Source organism: Bubalus kerabau, chromosome 3 (genome assembly GCF_029407905.1).
Source record: "Bubalus kerabau isolate K-KA32 ecotype Philippines breed swamp buffalo chromosome 3, PCC_UOA_SB_1v2, whole genome shotgun sequence".
Lineage (NCBI taxonomy): Eukaryota > Metazoa > Chordata > Mammalia > Artiodactyla > Bovidae > Bubalus > Bubalus kerabau.
The window spans coordinates 147,468,637-147,482,616 of NC_073626.1; the positions used below are offsets into that span (position 1 = coordinate 147,468,637).

General features: G+C 40.7%; 1 protein-coding gene across 14 annotated transcripts in view; it reads left to right on the plus strand.

Annotated features, from left to right (window-relative positions):
* PARD3B (par-3 family cell polarity regulator beta) overlaps window positions 1-13,980 on the plus strand; it is a 1,164,360-nt gene that overhangs the window by 681,768 nt on the left and 468,612 nt on the right. For all 14 annotated transcript variants that reach the window (XM_055573198.1, XM_055573199.1, XM_055573203.1 and 11 more), the window contains one exon: window positions 7,990-8,160. In XM_055573198.1, the coding sequence (XP_055429173.1) occupies window positions 7,990-8,160 (171 nt within the window). The remainder of the gene's footprint in view (window positions 1-7,989; window positions 8,161-13,980) is intronic.

Genomic DNA, 13,980 nt, shown 5'->3' on the forward strand with positions numbered 1-13,980 from the left:
AAGAATGTTCAAACTACTGTACAATTACACTCATTTCACATGCTAGCAAGGTAATGCTCAAAATCTTCCAAGGCAGGCTTCAATAGTTCTTGAACAAAGAACTTCCAGATGTACAAGCTGGATTTAGCAAAGGCAGAAAAGCCAGAGATCAAATTGCCAGTATCCATTAGATCACAGAAAAAGCAAGAGAATTTCAGAACAACATCTACTTCTGCTTCATTGACTACAGCAAAGCTTTTGACTGTGTGAATTACCACAAACTGTGTAAAATGCTTCAAGAGATGGGAATACCAGACCACCTTACCTGCCTCCTGAGAAACCTGTATGCAGGTCAAGAAGCAACAGTTAGAACTGGACATGGAACAATGGACTGGTTCAAAATCAGGAAAGAAGTAGTTCAAGGCTGTATATTGTCACCCTGCTTATTTAACTTATATGTTAAATAAGTGCATCATGAGAAATGCTGGGCTGGATGAATCACAAGCTGGAATCAAGATTGCTGGGAGAAATATCAATAACCTCAGATATGCAGATGATTCCACCCTATGGCAGAAAGCTTAAAGGAACTGAAGAGCCTCTTGATGAAGGTGAAAGAGGAGAGTGAAAAAGATGGCTTAAAACTCAACATTCAAAATACGAAGATCATGGCATCTGGTCCCATTATTTCATGGCAAATAGATGGGGGAACAATGGAAACAGTGACGGACTTTATTTACTTGGGCTCCAAAATCACTGCAGATGGTGACTGCAGCCATGAAATTAAAATACACTGGCTCCTTGCAAGAAAAGCTATGACAAACCTAGACAGCGTACTAAAAAGCAGAGACATTACTTTACAGACAAAGGTCCATATAGTCAAAACTATGGTTTGTCCTGTAGACATGTATGGATGTGAGAGTTGGACCAAAAAGAAGGCTGAGCACTGAAGAATTGATTCATTCGAACTTGGAGAAGACTCTTAAGAGTCCCTTGGACTGCTAGCAGATCAAACCAGTCAGTCCTAAAGGAAATCAACCCTGAATATTCATTGGAAGGACTGATGCTGAAGCTGAGGCTCCAATACACTTTGGCTACCTGAATCAAAGAGCCAACTTATTGGAAAAGACCCTGACTCTGGGAAAGATTGAAGTCAGGAGGAAAAGGGGGTGACAGAGGATGAGATGGTTTGATGGTATCACCAACTCAATGGACATGAATTTGAGCAACTTTGGGAAATGGTGAAGGACAGGGAAAACTGGCATGCTGCAGTCCATGGAATCACAAAGAGCTGGACACAATTGAGGAACTGAACAACAACAACAAATGGTAGACAAAAATAAAAGTAATCATAGGTGTTGAGATGGAACAATTCTGCCTGAGGGGAAGAAAGTGGAAGGCAGTTGCTGAGCCTTATTTTGAAGGATTGATATAGAACCAGTGAGCAGGAATGCAAAGGGCATTTTGGAGCAAAGGAAAAGTTTGGACCACATCACCATAGTGTGTACACCAGAGTGCAATGTATTGCGTCTGGAAAATAGAGCTCTTATTTTTGAAGAATGGTGCCATTTGTATTGGTTGAAATTGTGTTAGGACAGGTGAAGTAAAACATTGACTAATGTACATAGGTGCCCTTCAAGACAAGAATTCACATGCTTCTGGTCTTACCAACTTTATTCCTTTTCTTTACTTTAAAAACAATACTTTAAAATCTTGATTTATTCTTTTCCTTTCATTGTTATTGTTTGCAAATGAAATTAAATTATTTCAGTCTGGAATACAAGGCTCTTTTTACGTTGGATTTTTTTCCCAAAAAATACAGTAAGCAGATGTTATCATGGAGTGATTTTAAGATCTTGGGAAATATTTGTTCAGGACAGTCCTTTTCCTCAGTCAGGTGCCATCTTGCCTGGAGTCCCACTCTATTCCAAGGAAATGCTGCTGTGTAGCCTGAAGTCAGGGTTTGAGATTTGGGCCCTGAGTGTTAATGTCCCTGAAGGCTTCAACAAGGACCCTATTAGAATCAGGCACAGGAAGGAGTCAACATCCGGTCATGATTAATCCTCTGAAAACCCTGGCCTAATGATGTAGACTGGCCTTGGGCCCCAGCCAGCTGCCCCTGGATTAGCCAGCCTACTCCTTCATGCTTGACTCATGTTTTTCAGAGGCTCATTCTATGCCATGGCTGTCTTTTCTTCCCTCTGCGTTCATTAGAATTTTAGAGGTAAAGGGACCTACAAAAAATTGGCCCCAAGAGGTGGATTAAGGCTCGCACTGTCACTGGTAATCATAGCAGAGGCACAGCAGGGACTAAACTACAAGGCCACTGGACCACCAGAAATCATGGATATGCTTCAGAGGGCACATGCAACATCGTAAAAAGTACATGAGTGCTCTCTATTACAAAGAATTGTCTGGTCCAAATGTACAGCTGTGGAGGAACCATCATGGAAATATTTATTTTTAAGAGCCGACAATCCTTTGCTTTTATGAGATTCTCAAAGGAGTCTAAGAAGAGCCCATAAAGGTCAAGAATCACTTGCAAAGTGGTTGAAAATATGGACTTCAGAGTAACCCAGACCTAGTTCAAATTTGCTTTTGGTCATGTGACTTGTAACAATGCACTTAACTCTCCTGATCCTTGGTTTCTTCTTTTCTAAAAGGGGACCTGTAGTCTCCAGTGTAAAAGATAGTTATAATTATTAAATTGTCTAGTGCATATAGACAAAGGGTTTAGCAAAAGAACTGCACAAAGGAGGAACTCATTAAATAATTATATTCATTAATCACTGTAGTGAAAGAAAGTGAAAGTGAAGTCGCTCAGTGGTATCCAACTGTTTGCAACCCATGGATTGTAGCCTGCACCAGGCTTCTCCGTCCATGGGATTCTCCAGGCAAGAGTACTGGAGTGGGTTGCCATTTCCTCCTCCAGGGGATCTTCCTGACCCAGGGATCAAACCTGGGTCTCCTGCATTGCAGGCAGACGCTTTACCCTCTGAGCCACCAGGGAAGCTATCGGGCTTTCCCAATAACTGTAGCACCTTTAATCATCTCTAGAAGCAACATAGCACAATGGAAATGTATCTGACTCAGACAGGTGGACCTGGCAGTGACAGTATTCTTTAACAGTCACTTCATTTCCCTGAGCCTCCATTATTATATCTCTAAGTGGAGTGTGGTGCTTGTATCACAGGTTTGTTTTGAGAAATGAGAACATATGCAAGATATTTGCACAAGGACTGCCCTGTATTAGGTGTTCAATAAAAAGAGATATGGACTTCCTAGGTGGCACTAGTGGTAAAGACCCTGTGTGCTAATACAGGAGACCTAAGAGGCACAGGTTCAAAACTGTGTCAGGAAGATCCCCTGGAGTAGGAAATGGCAATCCACTCCAGTACTCTTGCCTGGAGAATCCCTTGAACAGAGGAGCCTGGTAGGCTACAATTGATAGGGTCGTTATGAGTCGGACACGACTGAAGCGATTTAGCACAGCATAGCTAAGAGTCGGACCTGACTGAGCGACTTCACTTTCACTTTTCACTTTCATGCCTTGGAGAAGGAAATGGCAACCCACTCCAGTGTTCTTGCCTGGAGAATCCCAGGGACGGCGGAGCCTGGTGAGCTGCCGTCTATGGGGTCGCACAGAGTCGGACACGACTGAAGCGACTTAGCAGCAGCAGCACAGAAAGGAGATACAACACTCAAACATCTTGTCTCCCAGTCCAGTCTCCCTCCCCCTGAATTAGAACCTGATTAGGGCTGATGAGACTTGAAATCTCCCCAGGACATGGAGAAGACCTAAATCTTATAGTTTTTATTTGTCCTAATGTACCCAGAGGAAGTTTTTGTCTATTTTTATTCTGTTCTCTTTCCTCTTTTTCTTATTTTTCTTCCGCTTTGGGAACTTCCTTTACTTCCTCCTAGCTTAAGGATAGATAAGAGTTGATTACAGGGGTTGCAAAAAGTAAGGGATGTAGTTGTGGGTCTTTTGGTTAGGGGTCTGATGGTCATAAAGTAGGAAGAAAAGTGTCTTTGTTCAGGCTGCTAAAAGAAACTTCCATAAATTGGGTAGCTTTTAAATGGCAGCAGTTTATCCCTCACAGTTCTTGAGTCTGAAGTTCAAGATCAAGGTGCTGCAGAATCCATCTGGTGAGAGGTGCTTAATAGTCAACTGTCTTTTTCTTGCTGTAACCCTAGATGGCAGAGAGGACAAGATATCTGTCTCAGGACTCTTTTATAAGGGCGCTAATTACCTTCCGAATGCCCCCTAATATCTTCATGTTGGGGTTAGGATTTCAACGTATGAATTTGAGGAAAACACATTCAGTCCGTAGCAGAAAGGGCATTGGCTTTTCCTTTAACAAAGGAAAGAGTGATCCAGATTAGGATAAAATAAATATCCTAGAATTACTGGGTAACATACCTGAATAGTTGAAATCAGTCATGTAAAATCAGTTGAGGAGAGTCACTATTCTCATGCTGAAGTACATACTTAAACATAATACTGAAAGAAAAAATAAGACTGTAAAAAGCTACCTTTCTTGGTAAAAAAACCATTGCAAAGTGGAATTGTCATTGTTGTTTAATCTCTAAGTGGTGCCTAACTCTTTCGTGACCCCATAGACTGTTGCTTGACAGGCTCCTCTGTCCATGGGATTTCCCAGGCAAGAATACTGGAGTGGATTGCCAGTTCCTTCTCCAGGAGGTTTTCCCAACTCAGGAACTGAACCCTCATCTCCTGCATTGGCAGGCAGATTCTTTACACCAAGCCACCTGGTTAGTCCAACAAAGCAGAACAGACATATGCAATTGTGATCTTTTCTGAGTTTGAGTAATGAGCTCTTAACTAAATTGACTTCATTTTAAATGAAGACTAGACATGGATACACTCTGTGTGTGTGTGTGTGTAGCTAGGTAGGTAAACAGTCCCCCACCCTTCCTGTCTCCACATCTTCTGTAGTCTGACTCTGGCTTTCATATATAAGGTTCTCTTCCAGGAGACATCTGGTGTCATATTGTTCTCTCTGGATTTGAACGTCTTTTTTCTTGAAGCATGATCCCTTGAGGGACTAGTCATTGTCATCTATTAGAACACAGAATGGGTAGTGAATAGGGAGTGCTGAGAAATCATGCCTTGGACTATTTAATCCAGCTCTGACCTTAACTAGCTGAGCAAGTTGAATCTATGTGGAAGTACCTTCTCTTTAGAAGAGGTATTCAGTAAATGGTTTCTTATCCTCTATGTGCATCACATTATTTATCTATAAACGGAAGCAGTTGGACAACATAATCTCTAAGGACCCTTCCAGTTCTTAATTCTAAGATTATCTTCTCAATGTTAGGACAATGTGGTGCTTGCTGGCACCACCATTAATGAAATTACCCATCATTTATCTTATAAAGGGAAAGCAAAAACCAATAGCAATGAGCCAGCTAAGCCTTAAAAGGAGAGTGTGTGGATTTTTTATCATACCCGCAGCTCTGTAGTGATGCTTGCGATGAATGTGAATGTCTTTAAAAAAAAAAAAAAAAAAAAGTTGCCCTGGGGTGACCTGACTTGCCTTATTGTTTGGACTTGGATACAGCAAACACATTCTACTTTAGTGTAGTTATGTATGCTTGAGACTCGGAATGTAGCTGAAAATAAAAGTCTGTCCTTAATACTTGTTGGTAAGAGATTATCCTACAAAAAACCATTTTTTTTCCATCCCCTTATCTCTTATTTACCTCTTCACTCAGACCTTGCCTCATACTCCACAGAGAAGGTTCACAGGAGATTACCAGGTGGCTCTCACTCAGATTTCATTCCCTCAATTCTACAAGTACCCATTAAGTTTCAATCTTTATCTTTCTTCTTCCTGTCATAGAGGATGAGGTGTCCTGCCAAGACTAAGCATCTACAGGTCCAGTACTCGACCTCATTTCCTGTTCACAGGGCTAGGATCCTGATCCAACTTTTGTGCTTCCTCCCCATCTTTAAAAACCACACATCTGTTTCCAGTCCTCCCCAAAACATTTTTAGTGACCCTCCCAACTGCCTGTGAAAGGTCCAGCCCAGAGTTCCATTAAATGCCACAACAGAAGAGCATAATTCCTAGAGTAAACTGTCTCACTTCACTTATACACAGCCATTAAAGTGGCTTCCGTTTGACCCCATTTCGTGTAGCCTTAATCTTATCCTTTATGTGCCTCTCTCACCATTAGATAACAGAAATGAAGCTATTTCTTTTGTGTTTGGCCTTTCCTGTAAATCTCATTTCCAGATTTGCTCCAAATTATGGAAAAGATTAAGTGGAATGGGAAAACAAGAGGAAGGCAGACGACATTAGGCTCTGTTGAGGCAGGGCAGTCAAGTTTTACAGCTTGATTTTACCCCTGGCAAAACCGAGAGGGCGTGGCCTCCACCATCCACGGGCTGACACCCTCTGCAACAGGAGGCGTGGGCAGTGCATCCCCACGAGGGCATTCGTGCCCCATAACAGCTCTCGTCACTCTCCCCCTTTCCCCAGCTGTCAGCAGAGGAACTTCCTCTGACCACTGCTGCTGCATTAGTCAAAGTTTGTCAACTTGTCCACAGGATTTCTCTCCCAAATCTGTATGGCTGCCCTATTGTTCATTATGTGTCTGGTTTTCTCATTTCTTAGGAAAGTTCTTTTTTCATTTTACATTTCATTCTGTTCCTTTGAACATGAGTCCCAGATACTTCTAACTGCAAAAAGTTGAATACTCCCCTCCACCTGTTTTAGTGTGTACAACCGTAGTCTAGAGATGAATAGCCAAGGAAGCCCTAGTACAGAAACAGAAGAACCAAGGTTCATGAAAACTGAACTTAGGTCAGTTTATCTCTGACTCTCTTTTGTGACCTGCGGCACCTAACATCACTTTCCTGCCTCAGTTTCCTTATTTGTAAAATGTGAGCAAAAGCATTAATCTGTCTAGCTTCTTGAGTTCTATAAGAGCTATAGATAATTCATGGAAGAACTACCATGCTCACCAACTGTTATTTCGGCTAAATGTATTAGCAGCAGCACCAGGATCATGACATTCCTAAAATTGCATCTGTGCCTCACAGCAAGAACTTCCTATCCTAGAAACAGGTATAACCCATTTCCCTAATCAGACTGTCAGTATTTCAGCATGTTTTCTCCCAGACTGTCTGTTGGGGGAGAAGGGTGTACTGTGATCTCCAGAAGTTCTTTTGCAGGTAGAGATGGTGTCCCAGTTTGTTCAGCTACCACCATCGACTCCAGGGACATTTCTAGCTGAAGATGACTAGTACCTAAGGGTGATTTAAACTAGAATCTGGGCCGCTTATCCACGTGCCAAACTTCCCAGTTCTCTGTGGTATGTGGTATTTCTTCCTGAAGGTGCTGGGTGAAAGTGCTTATCAGTCAGACTCCTCACAAAAGGCTTGACAGTCCCCTTTGTCAAGACTTTCCTCTAGAAGACACGGTAGCAGATTGGACCTGCATTACACACCTCTGCATCCTTTTGCAGACGAGCAACTTTTTGTTGCGTTAGAGAAAATAACGTGAGACTTTTTTTTCACAGCACTATTCAGTAGAGCTAGCTATGAGATCCATTACTGTTGTCAAGCACGCAACATTTAAGCGTGGTGTCTCTCTGTGCCTGAAAATGCAAGCAGTGTGGCCACTGTCTTTTGCTTCTAAACCCCCTTTCCTTGAGTCAGCAACGTGGTGGCTTCGGGCGCAAATGGTAGAATCAGATTAGCCTAGCACACTTGCCAAAGGTTTAGGTAAGAGATATTATACAAATGTCTAAGTTATTGTAGTTCCGGACTCCATGATTTCTAAAAGTCACTTTCACACACTTCATTATTATTAATATTTGTGACTATTTGATAAAATCCAGAACCTTTTTCTGCTGTGGAAAATAAATCATCCCTAATAGCTGAATTTTTTCCTTTATTTTAAACGTGAACTTTTGCCTGACAGTCACATGGCATCACATGCTTTTCTCTGCTTAATACTGTTTTTCTTACCTCTACCCTAGGATGGCCGTCTGCGGATGAATGACCAGCTGATTGCGGTTAATGGGGAATCTCTTCTGGGAAAGTCCAACCATGAAGCTATGGAAACACTTAGGCGATCCATGTCCATGGAAGGAAACATCCGAGGGATGATCCAGTTGGTGATTCTGAGGAGGCCAGAGAGACCAATGGAGGTGATGCAATTTGTTATTTCCCTGTGCAAACTGCCCAAATGGCCACCAGAAAACTCACACTTCCATCACTAGTATGGTAGCTAAGCTCATACTGGTTTCTGAAATTAGAAAAATATGCACCTAGAGGTGCTCTGATGGGATTATGTGGCAAATAGGTGGTTATATATTTTAGGTATAACTAGAAGGTATAAAAATGTGCATATAAATTAAGTCATGTATCCAGTATAACAGGCCCATAATTTCTAATTTTTCCCCAGAAATTCCTAGAGCTCTGGACTTTATGAATTACACTTTATTCAGATTAGGAACATTAAAGCATATAACATGCTTATATACTTTTTGGATGATGTGCTAGCATTGTCCATACCTTATTAGGTTCCTAATAAGATGTCTATAATGCTTACTGTGAAGATCATTATAATGCAATTAGCTCTCTATATTCTTCCCTACAATGTGTGCTTGGGTAATACAAATCTGGGGCTTCCCTTGTGGTTCAGTGGTAAGAATCTGCCTGCCAATGCAGGAGCCATGGGTTCAGTCCCTGGGTTGGGAAGATCCCATGGAGATCATGGCAACCCACTCCAGTATTCTTGCCAGGAAAATTCCATGAACAGGGAAGCCTGGTGGGCTACACTCCATGGGGACTCAAAATAGTCAGATACGACTTAGCCACTAAACAACAACAAATACAGATCTGCAACTTAACTAATTTAAAATTTGATGTATTAAACAAACTTCTTGTTTCATATTATTCAGTTCAATTCAGTTCAGTTGCTCAGTTGTGTCCGACTTTTTGTGACCCCATGAATCGCAGCACGCCAGGCCTCCCTGTCCATCACCAACTCCTGGAGTTCACTCAAACTCAAGTCCCATCAAGTCAGTGATGCCATCCAGCCATCTCAGCCTCTGTCGTCCCCTTTTCCTCCTGCCCCCAATCCCTCCCAGCATCAGAGTCTTTTCCAATGAGTCAACTCTTCTCATGAGGTAGCCAAAGTACTGGAGTTTCAGCTTTAGCATCATTCCTTCAAAAGAAATCCCAGGGCTGATCTCTTTCAGAATGGACTGGTTGGATCTGCTTGCAGTCCAAGGGACTCTCAAGAGTCTTCTCCAACACCACAGTTCAAAAGCATCAATTCTTCGGCGCTCAGCTTTCTTCACAGTCCAACTCTCGCATCCATACATGACCACTGGAAAAACCATAGCCTTGACTAGATGGACCTTCGTTGGCAAAGTAATGTCTCTACTTTTAAATATGCTATCAAGGTTGGTCATAAATTTTCTTCCAAGGAGTAAGCGTCTTTTAATTTCATGGCTGCAGTCACCATCTGCAGTGATTTTGGAGCCCAAAAAAATAAAGTCTGACACTGTTTCCACTGTTTCCCCATCTATTGCCCATGAAGTGATGGGACCAGATGCCATGATCTTTGTTTTCTGAATGTTGAGCTTTAAGCCAACTTTTTCACTCTCCTCTTTCACTTCCACCAAGAGGCTTTTTAGTTCCTCTTCACTTTCTGCCATAAGGGTGGTGTCATCTGCATATCTGAGGTTATTGATATTTCTCCCGGCAATCTTGATTCCAGCTTGTGCTTCTTCCAGGCCAGCATTTCTCATGATGTACTCTGCATATAAGTTAAATAAGCAGGGTGACAATATACAGCCTTGACATACTCCTTTTCCTATTTGGAACCCATCTGTTGTTCCATGTCCAGTTCTAACTGTTGCTTCCTGACCTGCATATAGATTTCTCAAGAGGCAGATCAGGTGGTCTGGTATTCCCATCTCTTTCAGAATTTTCCACAGTTTGTTGTGATCCACACAGTCAAAGGCTTTGGCATAGTCAATAAAGTAGAAATAGATGTTTTTCTGGAACTCTCTTGCTTTTTTGATGATCCAGTGGATGTTGGCAATTTGATCTCTGGTTCCTCTGCCTTTTCTAAAACCAGCTTGAACATCTGGAAGTTCACGGTTCATGTATTGCTGAAGCCTGGCTTGGAGAATTTTGAGCATTACTTTACTAGCGTGTGAGATGAGTCCAATTGTGCGGTAGTTTATATTTTTGAAATCTATTATTATTATTATTATTTATGGAGTTTTTTAATGTAAGAAATATTTTTATGTATACATGAAGTATAAACAAAGTATTATTGAACGCTGATATTGCTAAGTATTTCACTTACATACAATTATATTTATATAATTATTATATTTTACAATTACATATTATATCAATTATATTTACCATAACATATTCCTAAAACATTATTTTTGCTAATATATAGGCAATAGTTATTAAATTCTCTTACAAATTATTTTAAGAAAAGATAAGAAGCAAGTTGATAATAGTTAAGAGTTGAGAAAAACATCAGAAAATCACATATATATTCTCTAAGAACAAATAATGTTTGTGTGATATATTAATACAGGAAGTTAAAATAGAATTCTATTAAAACACTGTTTTAATAATAAATTCAATTTAAAAATGGTAAAAGATTTTCAGATTAAGAATACAAGGTAGTTGGGACTCATAGTGGTTAAAAGTTTGGGCTCTAGAGTTTTAGATTGAGTTGGGTCATTTCCTGGCTATGTAAAGACAAACATAGTTGAATGCTCAGGACTTGTAGATAGCGATATTGTTGTCTGCCTTATCCTTTCATATATCTTCATTTACCAGCACCTAGTAGAAAGCTGGACTGCCCTGGTGGCTTCCCTGGTGACTCAGATGGTAAAAAAAATCTGCCTGCAATGCAGGAGACCCAGGTTTGATCCCTGGGTCAGGAAGATCCCCTTGAGAAGGAAATGGCAACCCACTCCAGTATTCTTCCCTGGAGAATTCCACAGACAGAGGAGCCTGCCGGGCTGCAGTCCATGGGGTCACAAATAGTCCGACACGAATGAACAATTAGCACTTTCTGTTTCAGTAGACAGTTATTTACATTGTGTAATAAATGAATAAAAGTTTCATATAAGACCTACTTCATCTGAGAGGATAAGCTGAAGTAAACTTAGCTGTATTTTCTATGTTAGTCACTCAGTCATATCCAGCTCTTTGAGACCCCATGAACTGTACCCCTTTCAGGCTTCTCTGTCCATGGGATTTTCCAGGCCAGAATACTGGAGTGGGTTGCCATTTCCTTCTCCAGGCTGTATCTTATTTTGTTACATTATCGGCTATTGGAAAGGAGGAACTGTACCTTTTTACTCTTCTATACATAACCTTCTAAATGTTAAATAAATGTAAATTGGCAATTACTGAAGACGATATATAATGAGCCAACTCATTTTCAACATTTGTGTCTGCTTAAGTGACATAGAGGTTTTCATGAATATTTAATGGATTTTACTTATGTATACAGTCATAAAACCCTTATCTCTTGCTTCCTACTATGAGAGAATCAGCTCCTTTTTAGTTGAATTTCATTCTTACTCTGGAGCCCTAGACCTCCATGGAACCCAGTTGTTGGAGGCAGGTACGAAGTATGGTCTGTGGGCCCCTGAGTCACCCCTTCCATGCATCTGTGTTTTAAATCTCCCTTAAGATGTCTTGGAGCAAAGATTTCTCAACTAATAGAAAAGTCAGAAATACACTGCTTAAGATTTCCATATCTGTGCAGAAGTAAAAGATAGCAAATGAAAAAAAGAAAAAGAGAAATGAACACTGCTAAAAGAGTTCCCTCCCCACTTTTCATCTTTCCTAGTTTCCTGTCTTTCTCTCCAATATATGAATGCCTAGTGGATAAATGCTCGTTGTTTTGACTCAACAAGTTGACACTTTATTATTTGCATTCTCCTTTACCGCAGGTATTTTCATTTTAATTCTCACGCTCTGGGCTGGGCTGACAATTATTCCATCAGAAGCAAGTACTAAGCCTTCAGTTTGTTGCCCATCTTCAGAAGTGTCCTGTTGATATGGTTCACTAGGAAATCGATTAGGAATAAGAAATGGGACAAAAAACAATTTTTATGAGGACATTTAAACAAGATTCATTTTTGGTTTCCCTAATATTTACATGCTTTCCATGGGGGATGAGCAGGCACTTGGCTCTCTCAGCTAGTGAGAATCTCTGTGGTACCCATGAAGATTAAAGAGTATTATTTTTTTTCATATAGCGACAGCCGCCTAATGTACAGCTAATCTTTATTAAATTAAAAAGAAAAAAAAAGGCTGTGGCTATTTGATCTCCCAAATCTGTTTTACTGTGTCAAAGCATATGTTGTGGGCTCATGTGTTTGGAAGATTGTCCTCTGGAGCAGCAATCACCCTCAGGTATGATAAAAAAGAATCAGTAACCTAGAAAAAGGTCTCAGCACTGCTCGTATATTCAGCGAAATCAATTAGGTTTGGAAAGAACACCAAAATGGTTACTTGAACATGATATTGATATTTTAAAAAAAAAGAAGATGCTACTTAAGAAAAGTCAAAATATATAGTCTTTGTGGTATTTTCCCACATTACCCAGATGTACAAGATACGTAAACAGTTTTGATGAGAACCTTGTGAAGAATACATAATGAGCCCTTGATTGAATCAAAATCGTTTTAAACAGAAACATGTTTTTCAAAGGATGAGCTTGAGGTTCAATTGTAATTCTATTTGAGCCTAGAGACTTGGTATTAAAAAATGGGTTATGACCTGTTTTTTTCTTTTTCCTTCCCCCAAACATTTCCCTCCCCTGAGTTGTAAGCTCAGCTTGGTAGAAGCAGAATATGTTTAAAAATCCATTATATTTTTTATTGGCTGGGACACTAATGGAAGGCTCCTCGACAGCTCTATTTTACAGGCTGAATACTTTAATTAGGCTGGTTACTGATCAGTTGTTGGGATATTGATTGTGTCATTTATCAAAGAGCCAGGAAAGCAGCAAAAAAATTTGTTGTTGCTGTTAAAGCCCTTGCCGATATAAGGTAGGTCCTACCTCACCTTCCTGCCTGGGCTCCAGCTTAAATTTAGGAGTAGCTTGTACCTGGTTTGGTTGACTAGTGGTATGGGGCAAAGGGCACCCCTGGGGTGTGGAAAAAGTGTTATAGACCTTGACAAAAAGCAAAGGACCTGTAGTAGCTGAAAACATCTTAATTATGAAGAATGTATGCATTGAATGCTGTGAATATTTTGTTTAACTAGCAGGATACCAAGTTATTATAACTAAAAGAGAGGAGTATAAAGTCAAATGCATTGTTTGGGTCAAATGCTCTTTTTCAGAAGGAAAGAGCTTTGGAGATCAATTTTATGTTTCTGTCTGGGGCATGTTCTTCTCACCAATGGTCAAGGGAATGGTCCTGAGATGGCTTTCAGTTCGCTTCTTTGAATCTATTAGGACGACACATTATATGAACCCAAGCAAAACCCAGTTCTCTGTGCCTTGTTCCTCTTGAATAGCAGCTAGAACTCCCTGCAGTCAGCCCCTTCTAATGTCTCAGGGGCACCTGGGGCACATGCCATATGGGGGCGTGATTATGAAGGTAGCAGTTTTAAGTCTGAATTTGTTTACAGACTGTCAAAATAAAAGGGGGAAATATGGTAAAAGAGAAAACTCTCAGGAGAACCACTGTCTGGCAGTGTCATAGAAGTTTGTTATAGTTCCTGGCCGAAAAGCCTAGTGTCTGCAGTGGGGCTCTCCCGTGGCTTTTCAGTGGTAAACCTGTCTGGGTTCTGACTTGTCCTAAAGCATATGCACTTAGTCGCCAAGCGGGGGAGAGAGAGAGAGGGGAACCATCTGGTTGGCAGAGAAACACCCTTGGCATGAACTGTATTCTTATGTTGACATTACCACAAGCTGCACTCCCAGATGGAAGAAAATGTGAAAGAAGACAGTTGTACGTGGC